At 42.4% G+C, this 15,000-nt stretch overlaps 2 protein-coding genes across 5 annotated transcripts in view; one reads left to right on the forward strand and one right to left on the reverse strand.

Moving 5' to 3' along the window:
- srpk2 (SRSF protein kinase 2) overlaps nucleotides 1-2,746 on the reverse strand; it is a 57,107-nt gene extending 54,361 nt beyond the window's left edge. For 2 of the 3 annotated variants that reach the window (XM_060886084.1, XM_060886082.1), the window contains exons 1-2: nucleotides 2,606-2,745; nucleotides 1,956-2,022 (exon numbers count right to left, since the gene is read on the reverse strand). In XM_060886084.1, the coding sequence (XP_060742067.1) occupies nucleotides 1,956-2,022; nucleotides 2,606-2,621 (83 nt within the window). In that variant the 5' untranslated portion in view covers nucleotides 2,622-2,745. Of the gene's footprint in view, nucleotides 1-1,955; nucleotides 2,023-2,605 lie in introns of all 3 variants that reach the window. The other variant, XM_060886081.1, reaches the window with a different exon arrangement.
- Nucleotides 2,747-3,467: 721 nt separating this feature from the next.
- Nucleotides 3,468-15,000, forward strand: part of pus7 (pseudouridine synthase 7) — a 17,632-nt gene continuing 6,099 nt past the window's right edge. Inside the window, exons 1-11 of one of the 2 annotated variants that reach the window (XM_060887056.1) lie at nucleotides 3,468-3,579; nucleotides 5,284-5,376; nucleotides 5,492-5,812; nucleotides 6,002-6,086; nucleotides 6,715-6,828; nucleotides 7,423-7,567; nucleotides 9,902-10,013; nucleotides 12,266-12,343; nucleotides 12,501-12,629; nucleotides 14,580-14,705; nucleotides 14,841-14,902. In XM_060887056.1, coding sequence (XP_060743039.1) covers nucleotides 3,542-3,579; nucleotides 5,284-5,376; nucleotides 5,492-5,812; nucleotides 6,002-6,086; nucleotides 6,715-6,828; nucleotides 7,423-7,567; nucleotides 9,902-10,013; nucleotides 12,266-12,343; nucleotides 12,501-12,629; nucleotides 14,580-14,705; nucleotides 14,841-14,902 — 1,303 coding nt within the window. In that variant the 5' untranslated portion in view covers nucleotides 3,468-3,541. The remainder of the gene's footprint in view (nucleotides 3,580-5,283; nucleotides 5,377-5,491; nucleotides 5,813-6,001; nucleotides 6,087-6,714; nucleotides 6,829-7,422; nucleotides 7,568-9,901; nucleotides 10,014-12,265; nucleotides 12,344-12,500; nucleotides 12,630-14,579; nucleotides 14,706-14,840; nucleotides 14,903-15,000) is intronic. The other variant, XM_060887057.1, reaches the window with a different exon arrangement.

Genomic DNA, 15,000 nt, shown 5'->3' on the forward strand with positions numbered 1-15,000 from the left:
AAAAAGACAAAAATCTGGCCGCTCTTTAACCAAACAACACACAGTACTACAAAAACACATTTGTATTACCATAGTATTACTCATTGTGTTCATTTACTGGTAAAAATATCCCCTCGGCCAGCCGCCCCAGCAGGTTCCGCCATAATAGTTGCCTGGGTTACGTATGTATGTGTGGGGCGGAGCTATCAATACAGGGGTGACGCCCATTTGGGTTAGGGGCGTGTTTGTTTTGGTGATTTCAAATGTCAACATTGGCTTTCAAACATCGTGCACCGCACATTTAAGCTAATGTATCTACTTTTGCTATTAACCAAGGATTCATATGAACACTTTTCAGTCTGTCTGGGAAAAAAATCTGTTTTTTAAACTCCATTCACTCACTTACTCATCTTCTACCGCTTATCCGAACTACCTCGGGTCACGGGGAGCCTGTGCCTATCTCAGGTGTCATCGGGCATCAAGGCAGGATACACCCTGGACGGAGTGCCAACCCATCGCAGGACGCACACACACACACTCTCATTCACTCACACAATCACACACTACGGACAATTTTCCAGAGATGCCAATCAACCTACCATGCATGTCTTTGGACCGGGGGAGGAAACCGGAGTACCCGGAGGAAACCCCCGAGGCACGGGGAGAACATGCAAACTCCACACACACAAGGTGGAGGCGGGAATCGAACCCCCAACCCTGGAGGTGTGAGGTGAACGTGCTAACCACTAAGCCACAGTGCCCCCGGCATGCAATTAGTCAAAGGAATTTTTTTTTAATGCATCATAGTAATTAGCATAAACTTGAGAACATTTCAACTTAAATGATTCACTGTTGTCATGTCGCTTGTCCCCGACACCCTGTGCAGACATTGTACAGGAAATGAACAGTGGTGAACCTGTTGCTTAGCTAGTGTGAACCCTGCATTCACACATGTTTGTAAAACAAGCAAGATACTGCAGATGCTAACAAATAATCCTAAGAAAAATGCTCTCTTGTGTTTACCTGCTGTCTACACTGTATATACACTGCTGGTCCTTTTCATGTTTAAATCAATTATTTGAGGTGAGTGACTTCTTATTTATTACATCACAGGTCACAGTCAGGTGTGTGGTCGTGTCTGTCTGTCCTTTTTTTGTCCAGCACATTCTGAAGCTAGAGTGTCTGGAAACAGGGAATCACTTAACGGCTGCCAGCTGACGTCATTCTCCATAAAGATCAGTTTATAGCAACATGGAGCAGCATTTATTTGTTGCACAACAATACCTTTAGTTTTTATACAACGGTCTCCTTGGTGTCCTCCCAGGACTCTCTCTCTCACACACACACACTCACTCACACACTCACACAAACACACACACAAACACACACACTGTGGTGCAGCGTCGCACGCAGACGTACAATGTACTGTAGGAACAGGTAAAGATGTGTGGCTGCTGCCCTGGAGGTTATGAGTTCATATCCCGGGGACACCAAGCTGCTACTACTGGTCTCTAGAGCAACCGCTTGTATAAAAAAGGTATTGTTTGTAGCCGTTGAGTCACACACCTTTACTTTCAGTTAGACAGGTAGATAATACAGAGATGTAAACACAAACATGACCCACAAACTGTCTCCGTTGCCATAAGCAACTTCTGACTCGCTCCAGCCATCATTGCAGACTGGAATACTAAGATGTAGAGCTGAACACTCGTGTGTGTGTGTGTGTGTGTGTGTGTGTGTGTATGTGTGTGTTTGTGTGTGAGAGTTTGTATATATGTGTGTGTGTGTGAGAGTGTGTATATATATGTGCATGTGTGAGTGTGTGTATATGTGTGTGTGTTACATGACACATTAAGGGTCCGTATACCGTGGTCCGACCCAGTCCACATTAATAACCCTGTGATGTTTAGGGTCCGTACATCAGTCTGTCACACACACACACACACACACACACCGCCGCCCCTCTTATTACTCACTTTCGATGGTTTGCAGTCTTGTCTTTCTTCCCCTTTGGCCTCCTTTTTCGAGCCTGGATGGCCATCACTGGAGGAGAGGGAACAGGGGAGGATGAGAAGAGGAGAGAATGAAGACAGGACCGGAGGAGGAGCGGGTAAGGACAGAAGGACAGAAGGACAGAAGATAACTGTCTTCCAACCCAAAGCACATACACACTTATACATATACACACACATACACACACACACATACTGTACATATACACATACATACACATACACAGACATACACACACACACACACACATATATATACACACATACACACACACATATACACATACATATACACACATATACACACACACACATACATATACACATATACACACACATACATACACATATACACACATATACACACAGACATATACACACATACACATATACACACACATACATATACACACATATACACACACACACACACACACACACACACACACACACATACACATACACACGTATATACACACACACATATATATATACACACATATATATACACACACATATATACACACACTGGTCCAACAAGAAGCTTATACAAAGCTGTACCGTGGTTAATAGATGGTTTATTATGATTAATAAAATAACCAGGATCTTTCTACCTTTCCTGGAGCTCATGATGTCCCCCGAGTCTCGCCGACGGCGCGCGTCTCTCCCGAGTCTCACCGAAGGAGGATGCGCGCTCCCCGACGCGACCGACCAGTAGGCGCGTGCACTTGCGATGTGACGTTCTAGAACGAATCGACTCTTTTGTAAACGAATTGAATCTTTGAATTAAAACGGAAACACAAGGCAAAACCAAAAGGTCTTTCTGTGACTTAACTAATACTTAGATTTCTTTGCCTAAAGGGTATCAATATTCGCTCAGTCTAATGATGTGTTTAAGTATGTTAATGGATTGTATAAGCACAGAAAAATAAATGTTATGTTAGCTAAACGTTGCAAGTCGAAAGAGTCGGTTCTTGATAGTGAGCCGAACTGATTGTTCTGATTCTCTTTCAGTGTCTCTACTTAAGCAGAGATGTTTTTTTATCATCATAGGAGCTGAATGTGGTGTGTAATAAAGACAGGATGTTTTTGTTCATCCTTCTGGTGAATTTACACAATGTTGAGCTGTGATTTGAATAACATTTGTAGTGCCACAGCGCCACCACCTGGACAAGGTGTATAAAGGTAAAGATCACAATATAAACCCTATTAACTACAGTCTTCAGTCCTTAAACTTATTATAGCTGATGGTGTTTGAGGAGGTTTTAATTGATGCTGGTGGAAATATTTAGCAAAAAAAAAAAAAAAACTCCCAAATGGCTCTAAAAGCTGCTAGTGGTTCAAATATAAAGTGCATTTTTATGCATGAACAAACATTTAAATCTTCTTGACCTGTGCGATGAAAAGTAAACGTTTAATAACATTTAGTTAATTTTTTGATGTTATTTATTTTTAATAACATGTGCAGGGCTATTAAAGGCCTTATAAATAAAGTCTGGAGGCGGAGCTTATGAGAGTAAACACTTCCGGAGCAGAGCGGACACTAACACATGCTGGTAAACACACTGAGGTCTTCTGTAGCTTGCAGGTGAGCACGTGATTGTGATTTAGTCCGATATTTGAGACGTTAAACACGTGAACGTTAGTGGTGTAATACACAAGGCATGTTAGGTTTGTCTCTGTGACCTAAACACACGTCCTGCTCGGGGTCCTGAACACTAAACTAGCTGCACACATGCTAACTGTGCACACTTACAGCTCCTGTAGTGTTCAGTGTCAGTCATCTGTAATACTGTACGGTGTAATGTGGTGTGTGGTCCAATGCCCGGAGATACCGTTTAAATATCCTGTAGTTAGGAGCATTAGAAGGTTGTGAGATTTATGTGTGCTCCTTCTCTACACTGTGTGTGTGTTAGAGTGTGTGTTAGAGTGTGTGTTAGAGTGTGAGTGTGTGTTAGTGTGAGTGTGTGTTAGAGTGTGAGTGTGTGTTAGAGTGTGAGTGTGTGTTAGAGTGTGAGTGTGTGTTAGAGTGTGAGTGTGTGTTAGAGTGTGAGTGTGTGTTAGAGTGTGAGTGTGTGTTAGAGTGTGAGTGTGTGTTAGAGTGTGAGTGTGTGTTAGAGTGTGAGTGTGTGTGAGTGTGTTAGACTGTGTGTGTGTGTGTGTGTGTGTGTGTGTGTTAGACTGTGTGTGTGTGTGTGTGTGTTAGACTGTGTGTGTGTGTGTGTGTTAGACTGTGTGTGTGTGTGTGTGTTAGACTGTGTGTGTGTGTGTGTGTGTGTTAGACTGTGTGTGTGTGTGTGTGTGTGTTAGACTGTGTGTGTGTGTGTGTGTTAGACTGTGTGTGTGTGTGTGTGTGTGTTAGACTGTGTGTGTGTGTGTGTTAGACTGTGTGTGTGTTAGACTGTGTGTGTGTTAGACTGTGTGTGTGTGTGTGTGTTAGACTGTGTGTGTGTGTGTGTGTGTTAGACTGTGTGTGTGTGTTAGACTGTGTGTGTGTGTTAGACTGTGTGTGTGTGTGTGTGTGTGTGTGTTAGACTGTGTGTGTGTTAGACTGTGTGTGTGTGTGTTAGACTGTGTGTGTGTGTGTGTGTGAGACTGTGTGTGTGTGTGAGACTGTGTGTGTGTGAGACTGTGTGTGTGTGTGAGACTGTGTGTGTGTGTGAGACTGTGTGTGTGTGAGACTGTGTGTGTGTGAGACTGTGTGTGTGTGAGACTGTGTGTGTGTGAGACTGTGTGTGTGTGAGACTGTGTGTGTGTGAGACTGTGTGTGTGTGAGACTGTGTGTGTGTGAGACTGTGTGTGTGTGAGACTGTGTGTGTGTGAGACTGTGTGAGACTGTGTGTGTGTGTGAGACTGTGTGTGAGACTGTGTGTGAGACTGTGTGTGTGAGACTGTGTGTGAGACTGTGTGTGTGAGACTGTGTGTGTGTGTGAGACTGTGTGTGTGTGTGAGACTGTGTGTGTGTGTGTGAGACTGTGTGTGTGTGTGTGAGACTGTGTGTGTGTGTGTGTGAGACTGTGTGTGTGTGTGTGTGTGTGAGACTGTGTGTGTGTGTGTGTGAGACTGTGTGTGTGTGTGTGTGTGAGACTGTGTGTGTGTGTGTGTGTGAGACTGTGTGTGTGTGTGTGTGTGAGACTGTGTGTGTGTGTGTGTGAGACTGTGTGTGGGTGTGTTAGACTGTGGGTGTGTGTGTTAGACTGTGGGTGTGAGTGTGAGTGTTTGTGTGTGTGTGTTAAATATGTACATTTGTTTTGTACCACATAATTGTGTCTCTGTGTCTTTATCCTTTAAGATTGGGCTTTTTCTCTAAACTGTCAAGAAGTCTTCAAAAATCCAGTCACAAGCACAAGATTTTTCCAGCTTACCAAAAGTTCTCCTTCTTCTGGTGAGTAACACAAGTGAGATGACGGTGTAGTGAGTTGTGACATTTTAGTTTTCTTGCTCCCACATTGAGACCATTCTGTGAAAATCCTTTGTTCCTCCTGCTTTCTTGCTCACAGCAGATTTGAGGCAATGGAGAACACGGAGGCTTCAGCAGCGCTGATTCATGTTGGGGAGAAGCGAATTTGTCCTGACGAGGACTCAGAACATACCGCTAAGAAAGCCAGACTTCAGGATGAAGCTAACGGCAGCCATGTCACCGAACCAACCGAGGAAGACAAAGAAGAGATGGAGGAAGAGGAGTCTTTGGAGGATGAAGGAGGAGAAGGAGAAGGAGAGAGCTTTGCTGATATGATGAAACACGGCCTCAGTGAAGTGGATGTTGGAATCCATAAATTTGTCAGTGATCATAACGGATTCTCTGGAATCTTGAAAGAGAGGTGGGTCTGTTTCAGTTCATCTGTTTGTTTTACGTTCCTCATCTCGTCGTACGGAGACGTTGACGTCTTTTTTGCAGTCCTAGAAGTGTAAAATTGTTCTGACGTCGATGGCAACATTATAGTACAGAGATAGAAATGATGTCATAAATTAACATTTGAATAAACAGGATTTATTTTCTGTCTTATTAGATACTCTGATTTCGTCGTTCATGAGATTAGCAAGGAGGGAAAGATTATGCGACTAGACGACCTGTCTGTACCTGTGGAGCCGGAGGTGAGACACGTGCCTACAGAATCAGAAGCTTATTCACAGGGCTGTCAAGTGTCCCGCATTAACGTGACAGTCCCTCATGTCTGTCTTTTCTCACGTTCTCCCGTCACACATCGTATTTCTCACGCAGAAAAACTTTTTGACTATTTATCGTATATTTAATAAGCTGCAGCGCCCAAAACGTATCAGTCCGCACCGCTGTCTCTATGGAAACGGGCAGGAACCAAGCGCGTCTCCTCTGGAGCTCTTAGTCGAGCCTGACACTTATCAGCCAATCAAAACAAGAGGCTACACAACAGCCAATCAGAAAATAGCACTATTGTATCTGGGTAAGATTTAACGCAACAACCAATGAAAAAAAAAAACATATTCATTAGAGAGGGTATTTTCGATGGTCGGTTTGAACAAAACCTCAACACGAAACAGCTCGTCTCTGGACGGGACTTTGTCCTCAATCATGACCCTAAAAATGTCTGGGCTTGTGCTGAACTGTTTTATATGAGAGCAACATTACACATGATAAAGGGGTCTAAAAAGGATATTCTGCTCCATTCAGCTTCAGCAAATCTATTGTGTCTATTTACAGTCTATAAACCAGTCAGTCGTCGGTCTCGTCTGCCCTCTGTTGTAGGAAGCGTCTGCAGAGATCGAGCCAGTAGAATGTCAGGACCTGACAGAAGAGCAAAAACAACAGCTTGCTGATCTGCAACTACTGAAAAACAAAGAGGGAAATGTGGCGATTGAGGTGACGGTTTACACTAATGCAGTTTAGAAGACTTTTCTCTTACAGGTCTGTTTGTGTGTGGACTGGTTTATAGAAATAATCCGGTTAATACCACAGCGATGGTGAATTACTCACTCACTCACTCACTCATCTTCTACCGCTTATCCGAACTACCTCGGGTCACGGGGAGCCTGTCATCGGGCATCAAGGCAGGATACACCCTGGACGGAGTGCCAACCCATCACAGGACACACACACACACACACTCATTCACTCACACACTCACACACTACGGACAATTTTCCAGAGATGCCAATCAACCTACCATGCATGTCTTTGGACCGGGGGGAGGAAACCGGAGTACCCGGAGGAAACCCCCGAGGCACGGGGAGAACATGCAAACTCCACACACACAGGTGGAGGTGGGAATCGAACCCCCAACCCTGGAGGTGTGAGGCGAACGTGCTAACCACTAAGACACCGTGCCCCCGATGGTGAATTATTGATTAGTGTTAGTGTCTATAACAGTGTTAAGGAACTGTAGACATCAAGGGTAAATGACTTAAAAGCCGTTCCTTTAAGTTTTAAGTTAAGAAAACCTTCTTCATCACACAGGTGGAAGGAGATTCCAAAGAGAGACGTACGTTGCTTCATAAAGCAATCAAAGCCCTTTACCCAGGACTGGAGACCAAAACTGAGGAAAGAGAGGGCAAGAGGTTCATAGTGGCGTATCATGCAGCTGGGAAAAAAGCACTAGCAGGTAACAAACACTTTCTGAACGAACGACACGTCGTACTTTCTCTTTCTTAATCAACACGACGATGTTTGCGTCTCTACGTGACACAACCAACACCTCTCTGCATGTGTAACTCACCGTCATGCCTAGGGTTGCAAAGGGGCGGAAAGTTTCCACGGGAACTTAATATGGGGAATTTTGGAAATATTCCAAATTGGAAACTTTACGGGAATTTATGGGAATTTATGGGAATTATTTGGAAATATAAGGAAATGTATATAAACTAGATCATATACAAAGATAAATAAACATTTTGTTTGGTCATAAGCAGACGTGCATGCAAGGTAATACAAATTTTAAAAATGACGTCTTGACTGATTTAATTGTAAGTAGAACTTTAACTTTCATTGAGTAACACAAAAGCATAAACTTAATAATTGTAATAAACATATTTCCCTATGATTGCTGTAACATGAAAGCACCCCCCCACCCCCCACCCCCGCCCTTCAAAAAAAGTCCCAATCAAAATGTAAAATGAAGCATTTTTTCTCAAGCTTGTTAGGTCTCTGCTTCTGTTTTAGTCAAGGCCTGAAAAATGGAGGTGAACCCCTCCCCTCCCCCCTTAAGTGAGATATGGAGGATTTTTTTTTTTTTTTTTTTTTTTTTTTTTTATATCAGGGTGTTTTGTGTGTGTGGGGGGGGGCATATGGTAACACTCCTAATTTACTGCTTATTAAGAGTTATTAAGTTAAGTATTGGGTACAATTAAGAATGTAGAATAAGGCATTAATATGTGCTTAAGTACTAATAAATAGCCAATATTCTATTACTATTCATGCTAATAAGCAACTAGTTAAATGACCCTAAAATAAAGTGTTACTGTGCATGTTATGGAAGAATGTACAGTAAGTACCTGCAGGGGTTTTGGCCTCAATGGCCCTCCAGTAAGCAGTGTGCCGTGTGCGAGTGACCGAGGAACGCAGGGTACAAATTCAACTTAAATTGCATTAAATCTTGTTGTTTTAAACAAAATTATGCTGCAAGATTTTTTTAACTACATTTAAGTTCCTTGTTATAGACAACTCTCCTTTTTTTTAAATTCCCGTTAATTCCCATGGAAAGGTTCCAGCCTTGAAAATTCCCAGAATTTTGCAACCCTAATCATGCCACAATCTGGCTCCATCTTTCAGCTTTGCATGTTTCATTTAATAAAAGTAGATTTTGCACGTGCACTGCATGAGGACACAGTTAAGGCACGGTCGAAGTTTCACTTTCACTGAGAGACGTCAACACACTAATAAATAGAATCACTATAAGCATGAAAACTTTAGTTTTATACCTGAATTTATTCACAGTCTACAGCAGCTTTTGTTAAAGTAACTTCTAAAGATATTAATAAAATCATTTGTTTTAGGGAAGTGTGTGTGGTTTTTTTTTTATTAAAGTGGAGATGTTATTTATTTATTTATTTATATTTTTTGTGGCTCAACATGTTTTCTGCTTATTAGTTTACGTAAGATTAAAGGTCGCATGTTGACGTGACATAAGAGACGTCTGGTGTTGAGTATTTTTACGTTTTTGTGCCTTTTGCAAGTTACCATCTGCTACACTATAGAAAAACCCCTGCTTTTCCCCCCGGGTCAATTCATATGCCTGGAAAGTGACACAGTCGGTTTATACTTCTGGGTTCTCCTTACACGTACACACACGGCGGTTCTGTGGAGAACCTTCTGTTACAGCTTTACACTATACTATAACCAGATGTTTTTGCTTCGACCTGAAAACCTTTTAATTCTAACAAATCTTTTATATAGTAAATGGAAAGCAACTATTCTTAACTACACGATTCTCTTCATTGTGTTGTTTTTTTTTTTTACGTGCGGGTCTTGTATAGCATCTCGTTAGCCTTTTGATTAAGTGACCTGGTAAAGCCAGATGGAGGGTTGTGTTGTTCTCCTCATCTGAGTCAGGATCCTGACATACAGAAGTGCTTTAGAACAACATCTCCTCCCTGCATGCACATCATGCCCTGTGTCTGGGTTTCTCCACTTGGTCCCTGACCGATCTTAGTAACACTTTCTTATCCTCCTAATGCTCCTCTTTATTGGGACAGAAGTTCGAACAGCTGCAGGTAAGAACCTTCTCCTCCACTCAGCTCCATGAGAGCGGTTTGAGGGAATTATGGGTTTGTGTTGTTGGATTTCAGTTTAGGACAATTTGCTGTCCAGGTTTACAAAGGAATGGGTAGTAAGTTAAATAGTTTTTGAAGTTATCTAATAAATGAAATGTTGTTGCTGTTAAATTGGGGGTTTTACCGTCTCACCTTTTTTTTTTTTTTTGTCTCTCTCTTCATGCTAGCTCCAAGAAAACACTCGTGGCCTAAGAACCGTGGCAGCTTCTGCCATTTTGTGCTTTACAAGGAGAATAAAGACACCATGGATGCCATCAACGTTCTCTCCAAGTTTCTCAGGTGCGTTTCTGCTTCTGTAAATGATTAGTCAAATTGATTTTTTTTTTTTTGCTTCTTTAACAGTCGTCATGTTGGTTCTTCTATCTTGTTCTTCTTCACAGAATATCTGTGCATGAAACCAATGATACGGTGTGTTCAGTAGCTCACCTTACATAAGCAACATCACACTGATGCTTCACTGACATCAAAGCAGCTTCATGCAGTTTTTTTTTGTCTTTGGTTTGTTTTTGTTTTATTTTATTGTGCTGTTCACATTAGAATTCCAATTAACTGTTCCATCAATGTGGACTAGGGTTTGCAAAATTCCGGGAGTTTTCAAGGCTGGAATCTTTCCATGGGAATAAACTGGGAATTAAAAAAAAAAAAGCAGAGTTGCCTTTAACAAGGAACTGAAATGTAGATAAAAATATATTAACAGCATAATTTTAAAACAACAAGATTTAATGCAATTTATTTGTACCCTGCGTTCCTCGGTCACTCGCACACGGCACACTGCTTACTGGAGGGCCATTGAGGCCGAACCCCCTGCAGGTACTTACATTCTTCCATAACATGCACAGTAACACTTTATTTTAGGGTCATTTAACTAGTTGCTTATTAGCATGAATATTAATAGAATATTGGCTATTTATTAGTACTTATTAAGCACATATTAATGCCTTATTCTCACTCACTCACTCATTTTCTACCACTTATCTGAACTACCTCGGGTCACGTGGAGCCTGTGCCTATCTCAGGCGTCATCGGGCATCAAGGCAGGATACACCCTGGACGGAGTGCCAACCCATCGCAGGACACACACACACTCTCATTCACTCACGCAATCACACACTACGGACAATTTTCCAGAGATGCCAATCAACCTACCATGCATGTCTTTGGACTGGGGGAGGAAACCGGAGTACCCGGAGGAAACCCCCGAGGCACGGGGAGAACATGCAAACTCCACACACACAAGGTGGAGGCGGGAATCGAACCCCCAACCCCGGAAGTGTGAGGCCAACGTGCTAACCACTAAGCCACCGTGCCCCGTGCCTTATTCTGCATTCTTAATTGTACCCAATACCTTAACTTAATAACTCTTAATAAGCAGTAAATTAGGAGTGTTACCACATGCACAGATCATTTGATGACCCCCCACACACACTGACTCCCCCCTGAAATAAAAAAAAAATCCTCCATATATCACTTATCACTTCTATTTTCCAGGCCTTGACTACCACAGATGACCAATCAAAATGTTTATTTATGTTTGTATATGATATAGTTTATATACATTTCCTTATATTTCCAAATAATTCCCATAAATTCCCGTAAAGATTCCAATTTGGAATATTCCTAAAATTCCCCAGATTAAGTTCCCGTGGAGGGGGTCACGGTGGCTTAGTGGTTAGCACGTTTGCCTCACACCTCCAGGGTTGGGGGTTCGATTCCCACCTCCACCTTGTGTGTGTGGAGTTTGCATGTTCTCCCCGTGCCTCGGGGGTTTCCTCCGGGTACTCCGGTTTCCTGAATGAAAGTTTCCGGAAACTTTCCGCCCCTTTGCAGCCCTAATGTGGACTAGATAAAAATCACGTTAAACGGTTTAATTCTGATTTTATTAGGAAATAAAAAAAAAAGAGTCCGCCGTTAAAAGAGCCTAAACATGCAGAATCCATAGTCGGTGACCTTAAATCACAAAAATAAACCAAACTTCAAATACACAAATTGACGTCGTGTCTTAAAAGTAATATGACTTTAATTTTGCTGTATTTTGATAGTTGTTTTTTTTTAGCACGTAAAAAAAAAAAAGTACACTTAAATGTTTTATATTAACATCTGGCTTGATTATTGAAGTGTATATATTGCACATTAAAATAAAACCATTGGTGGTACAGTATTGCACACTGATTATAAGCGATTTATTTATTTATTTTTGGAGCAGACGGGTTACGTGTTGTCCTCAGTCCAGTTTGTGTTTACAGCTACAGTTCTGGGGAAGAAGCTGCACTTTACTCTGTGTGTGAGAACTGATGATCCTGTACATTTTCCCAGACAGCAGAGAGAGAAACATTTTGTTTTGTGGGTTGGTGGAGTTTTAGATGACGTCGGTAGACTTTAGTTTTAGTCATTTAGCGCACACAGTGTTCATGTTCAGGAGCTCAGAGCCTGTCATCTGCCGTGCTGTCGTGAGTTTCTTCTGGTTTTCCGCAGTGCAGCTGGAACATCACGATGTGTTACTGTAGGTGAGAATGTGCTCTCTGTGTCCTCAGGGTTCGACCTAACGTCTTCTCCTACATGGGCACAAAAGACAAGAGAGCCATCACTGTGCAAGAGATCGCTGTGTTAAAGTGAGTAGATTTTATTTTTTTTTTTACAAATAAAGTCTGGAGTTTTGATCCTGTCTCGTGTCCTTGGCTGTCTAAAGCTGATTGTTATTTTGAGCTTTGCTTTGCGTCATGATGCGTTTTGCGAAACGTTTTAGAGTTTATTATTGCATCTTCTCAGGATCAGCGCAGAACGGTTGGCTCACCTCAATAAGTGCTTGATGAACTTTAAACTGGGAAACTTCAGCTATAAAAAGCACCCACTGAAACTAGGAGAGCTGCAGGGGAACCATTTCACAGTGGTACTCAGGTCAGTGCACACTTCACCAAGGATACACTTAGTTCTGTTTATGATGTCGCTTTGTAGAAGCCAACATTCTGTTTTCCTATTTCAGCTTAGACAAAAATTTATCAAGAGTAACTCCTCCTAGAGCTTCTGAGCCACATGCACCAAATTCGGACATGTTGTAGACGCTGGTCTGAAGTTTGTTGCTATGATTTTTATAAGCGATCCGAGTACCGGTACTTCTGGTACCGGGTCTCAAAATGGGCTTTTTTCCCCATAGACTCCCATTATAAACTTTGGAGGTTTATAACTCGGCAAGCTTTCGAACTATCTACACCAAACTCGGCTCCTTTAGGGTGAGACTCTGAATAAACTTTTAAATTGGTGTACCGACTGGTCTTTCGGTTGTCCCGCAGCCCCGCCCCCAAAATATGCAAAATCAAAAAACCTTTTACAACATGAACATGTGACATATCAAAACACTCAGAACAATGAGGGGAACTTCCTCACGGGTATTCTGATGATGTCACATGCTCATCTCCACTTACCTCCAAATGTTTTGGCACCCTAGCTTTCTGTCCACTTGCCTCCAAAAGTAACACTGACCCTTATGTTCACTCGCCTCCAAAAAGCACCGGCCTTTGCGAATAATTGCATCGTCAAAGCCAACATCAAAGTTTGTCGCGACGAACTTTACACATCTAGTTACTTGGTTCTCTTTTACAGTAGTTCATGTACGCTTGTATCGATGTATTAAAGGGATGCACGTGTGAAAGAGACACTGATTTACTAACTGGGTCTCTGGAAGATCGCATCTTGTCCAATGTACCTGTTTGCCTTCATCAGTGAGCAGCTTAGGACGTTTTCTAATGGATGTCAGTGCAAGTGTATTAATTTAGGAACCAGAGTGTTATTTACTATGCCAGAAACTCACTACTCTACTACCCTGTTACCCAGTTTGTTGGAAGCCCTTTTCCTAAGTAATTAAAGTGAAGTGAAGTGACAAAGTGACGTGACACACGGCTAAGTACGGTGACTCATAACTCAGAATTCGTTCTCTGCATTTAACCCATCCAAAGTGCACATACACACACAGCAGTGAACACACACACAGCAGTGAACACACACACAGCAGTGAACACACACACACTGTGAACACACACCCGGACGAGTGGGCAGCCATGTATGCTGCGGAGCCCGGGGAGCAGTCGGAGGGGTTCGGTGCCTTGCTCAAGGGCACCTCAGTCGTGGTATTGCCGGCCCGAGACTCGAACCCACAACCTTAGGGTTAGGAGTCAAACTCTCTAACCATTAGGCCACGACTTTCCCAGAGTGTTTGTAAATCTAATTGTGTAGTGTATCTAGTTTGCATTTCACTCTGGATTCTCTGATTTCTTCCCACCTGACAAACACATGGCAGTAGGTTGGTTGGCTAAGATAACTTGCCCTAAGATAACTTGCCCTAACTGGTGTGTGTGCGATATGAAGGAGTTATGAAGTCTTCCAGGAGTCGTCTTCGATCTCTGAATTACTGTGAACGTTCATCTCAGACACCCACAGATGCTTGTGTGTATAATGACATTGTGTGTCCTTGTCATATTCTGCACAATTATTCTTTGTAGGTAAATTACCCACAGCACACCCGCTGTTTATGCGTCCTGTTGTACATTTGCGTTGTTGAACTTAGTAAACCGTGCCTTCGGACTACGAACGTCACAGATTTGTGCCTATTTACCTTGTATATATTTAGCTGTAAGGATTCTCAGCTAAACACTAAGCACCTTCTGCTCTGCATGGAGTGATTTTTCCGGTACTGGCAACACACAGTTAGTCAGTTGTTTCTGGCCACAAGTTGAAAATGATTACATTACATTTTGTTGGTCTCGGTCTCGAGACATGGCCCCGACGTACAAACTGAAATTACACTGTTATTGTGAGCAGTATTGAGGCGCTTCATATTTTCTGCATTTGTAGGAACATCTCAGGCTCTGATGAACAGGTAGAACAGGCCATGGCATCACTCAGGGACACGGGCTTTATCAACTACTACGGCATGCAGCGCTTTGGCACCACGGCTGTACCCACACACCAGGTTGGCAGGTAAAAACACACCTGATTTAAACAAAAGCACAGACACAAGAATAAACACTTAAACACTTTCTAATAACGCATTCGTACATTGTAGGTGTTTTGGGAGACAGTCTGATTTCTATAAACACTTTTCTTTACTTCAAGAGCCATTCTGCAGAACAACTGGACTGAAGTGATGGACCTGATCCTGAAGCCACGGCCTGGGGGTGCGCGCTCGTCTCCACATTCTAGCTCTGAAGATAAGATATGGAAATAATATTTTATTATTAATGAATCTCTCTCTGTGTATCTCCTCTTTTCTCTC

This window comes from Tachysurus vachellii, chromosome 14, assembly GCF_030014155.1.
Source record: "Tachysurus vachellii isolate PV-2020 chromosome 14, HZAU_Pvac_v1, whole genome shotgun sequence".
Classification (NCBI taxonomy): domain Eukaryota; kingdom Metazoa; phylum Chordata; class Actinopteri; order Siluriformes; family Bagridae; genus Tachysurus; species Tachysurus vachellii.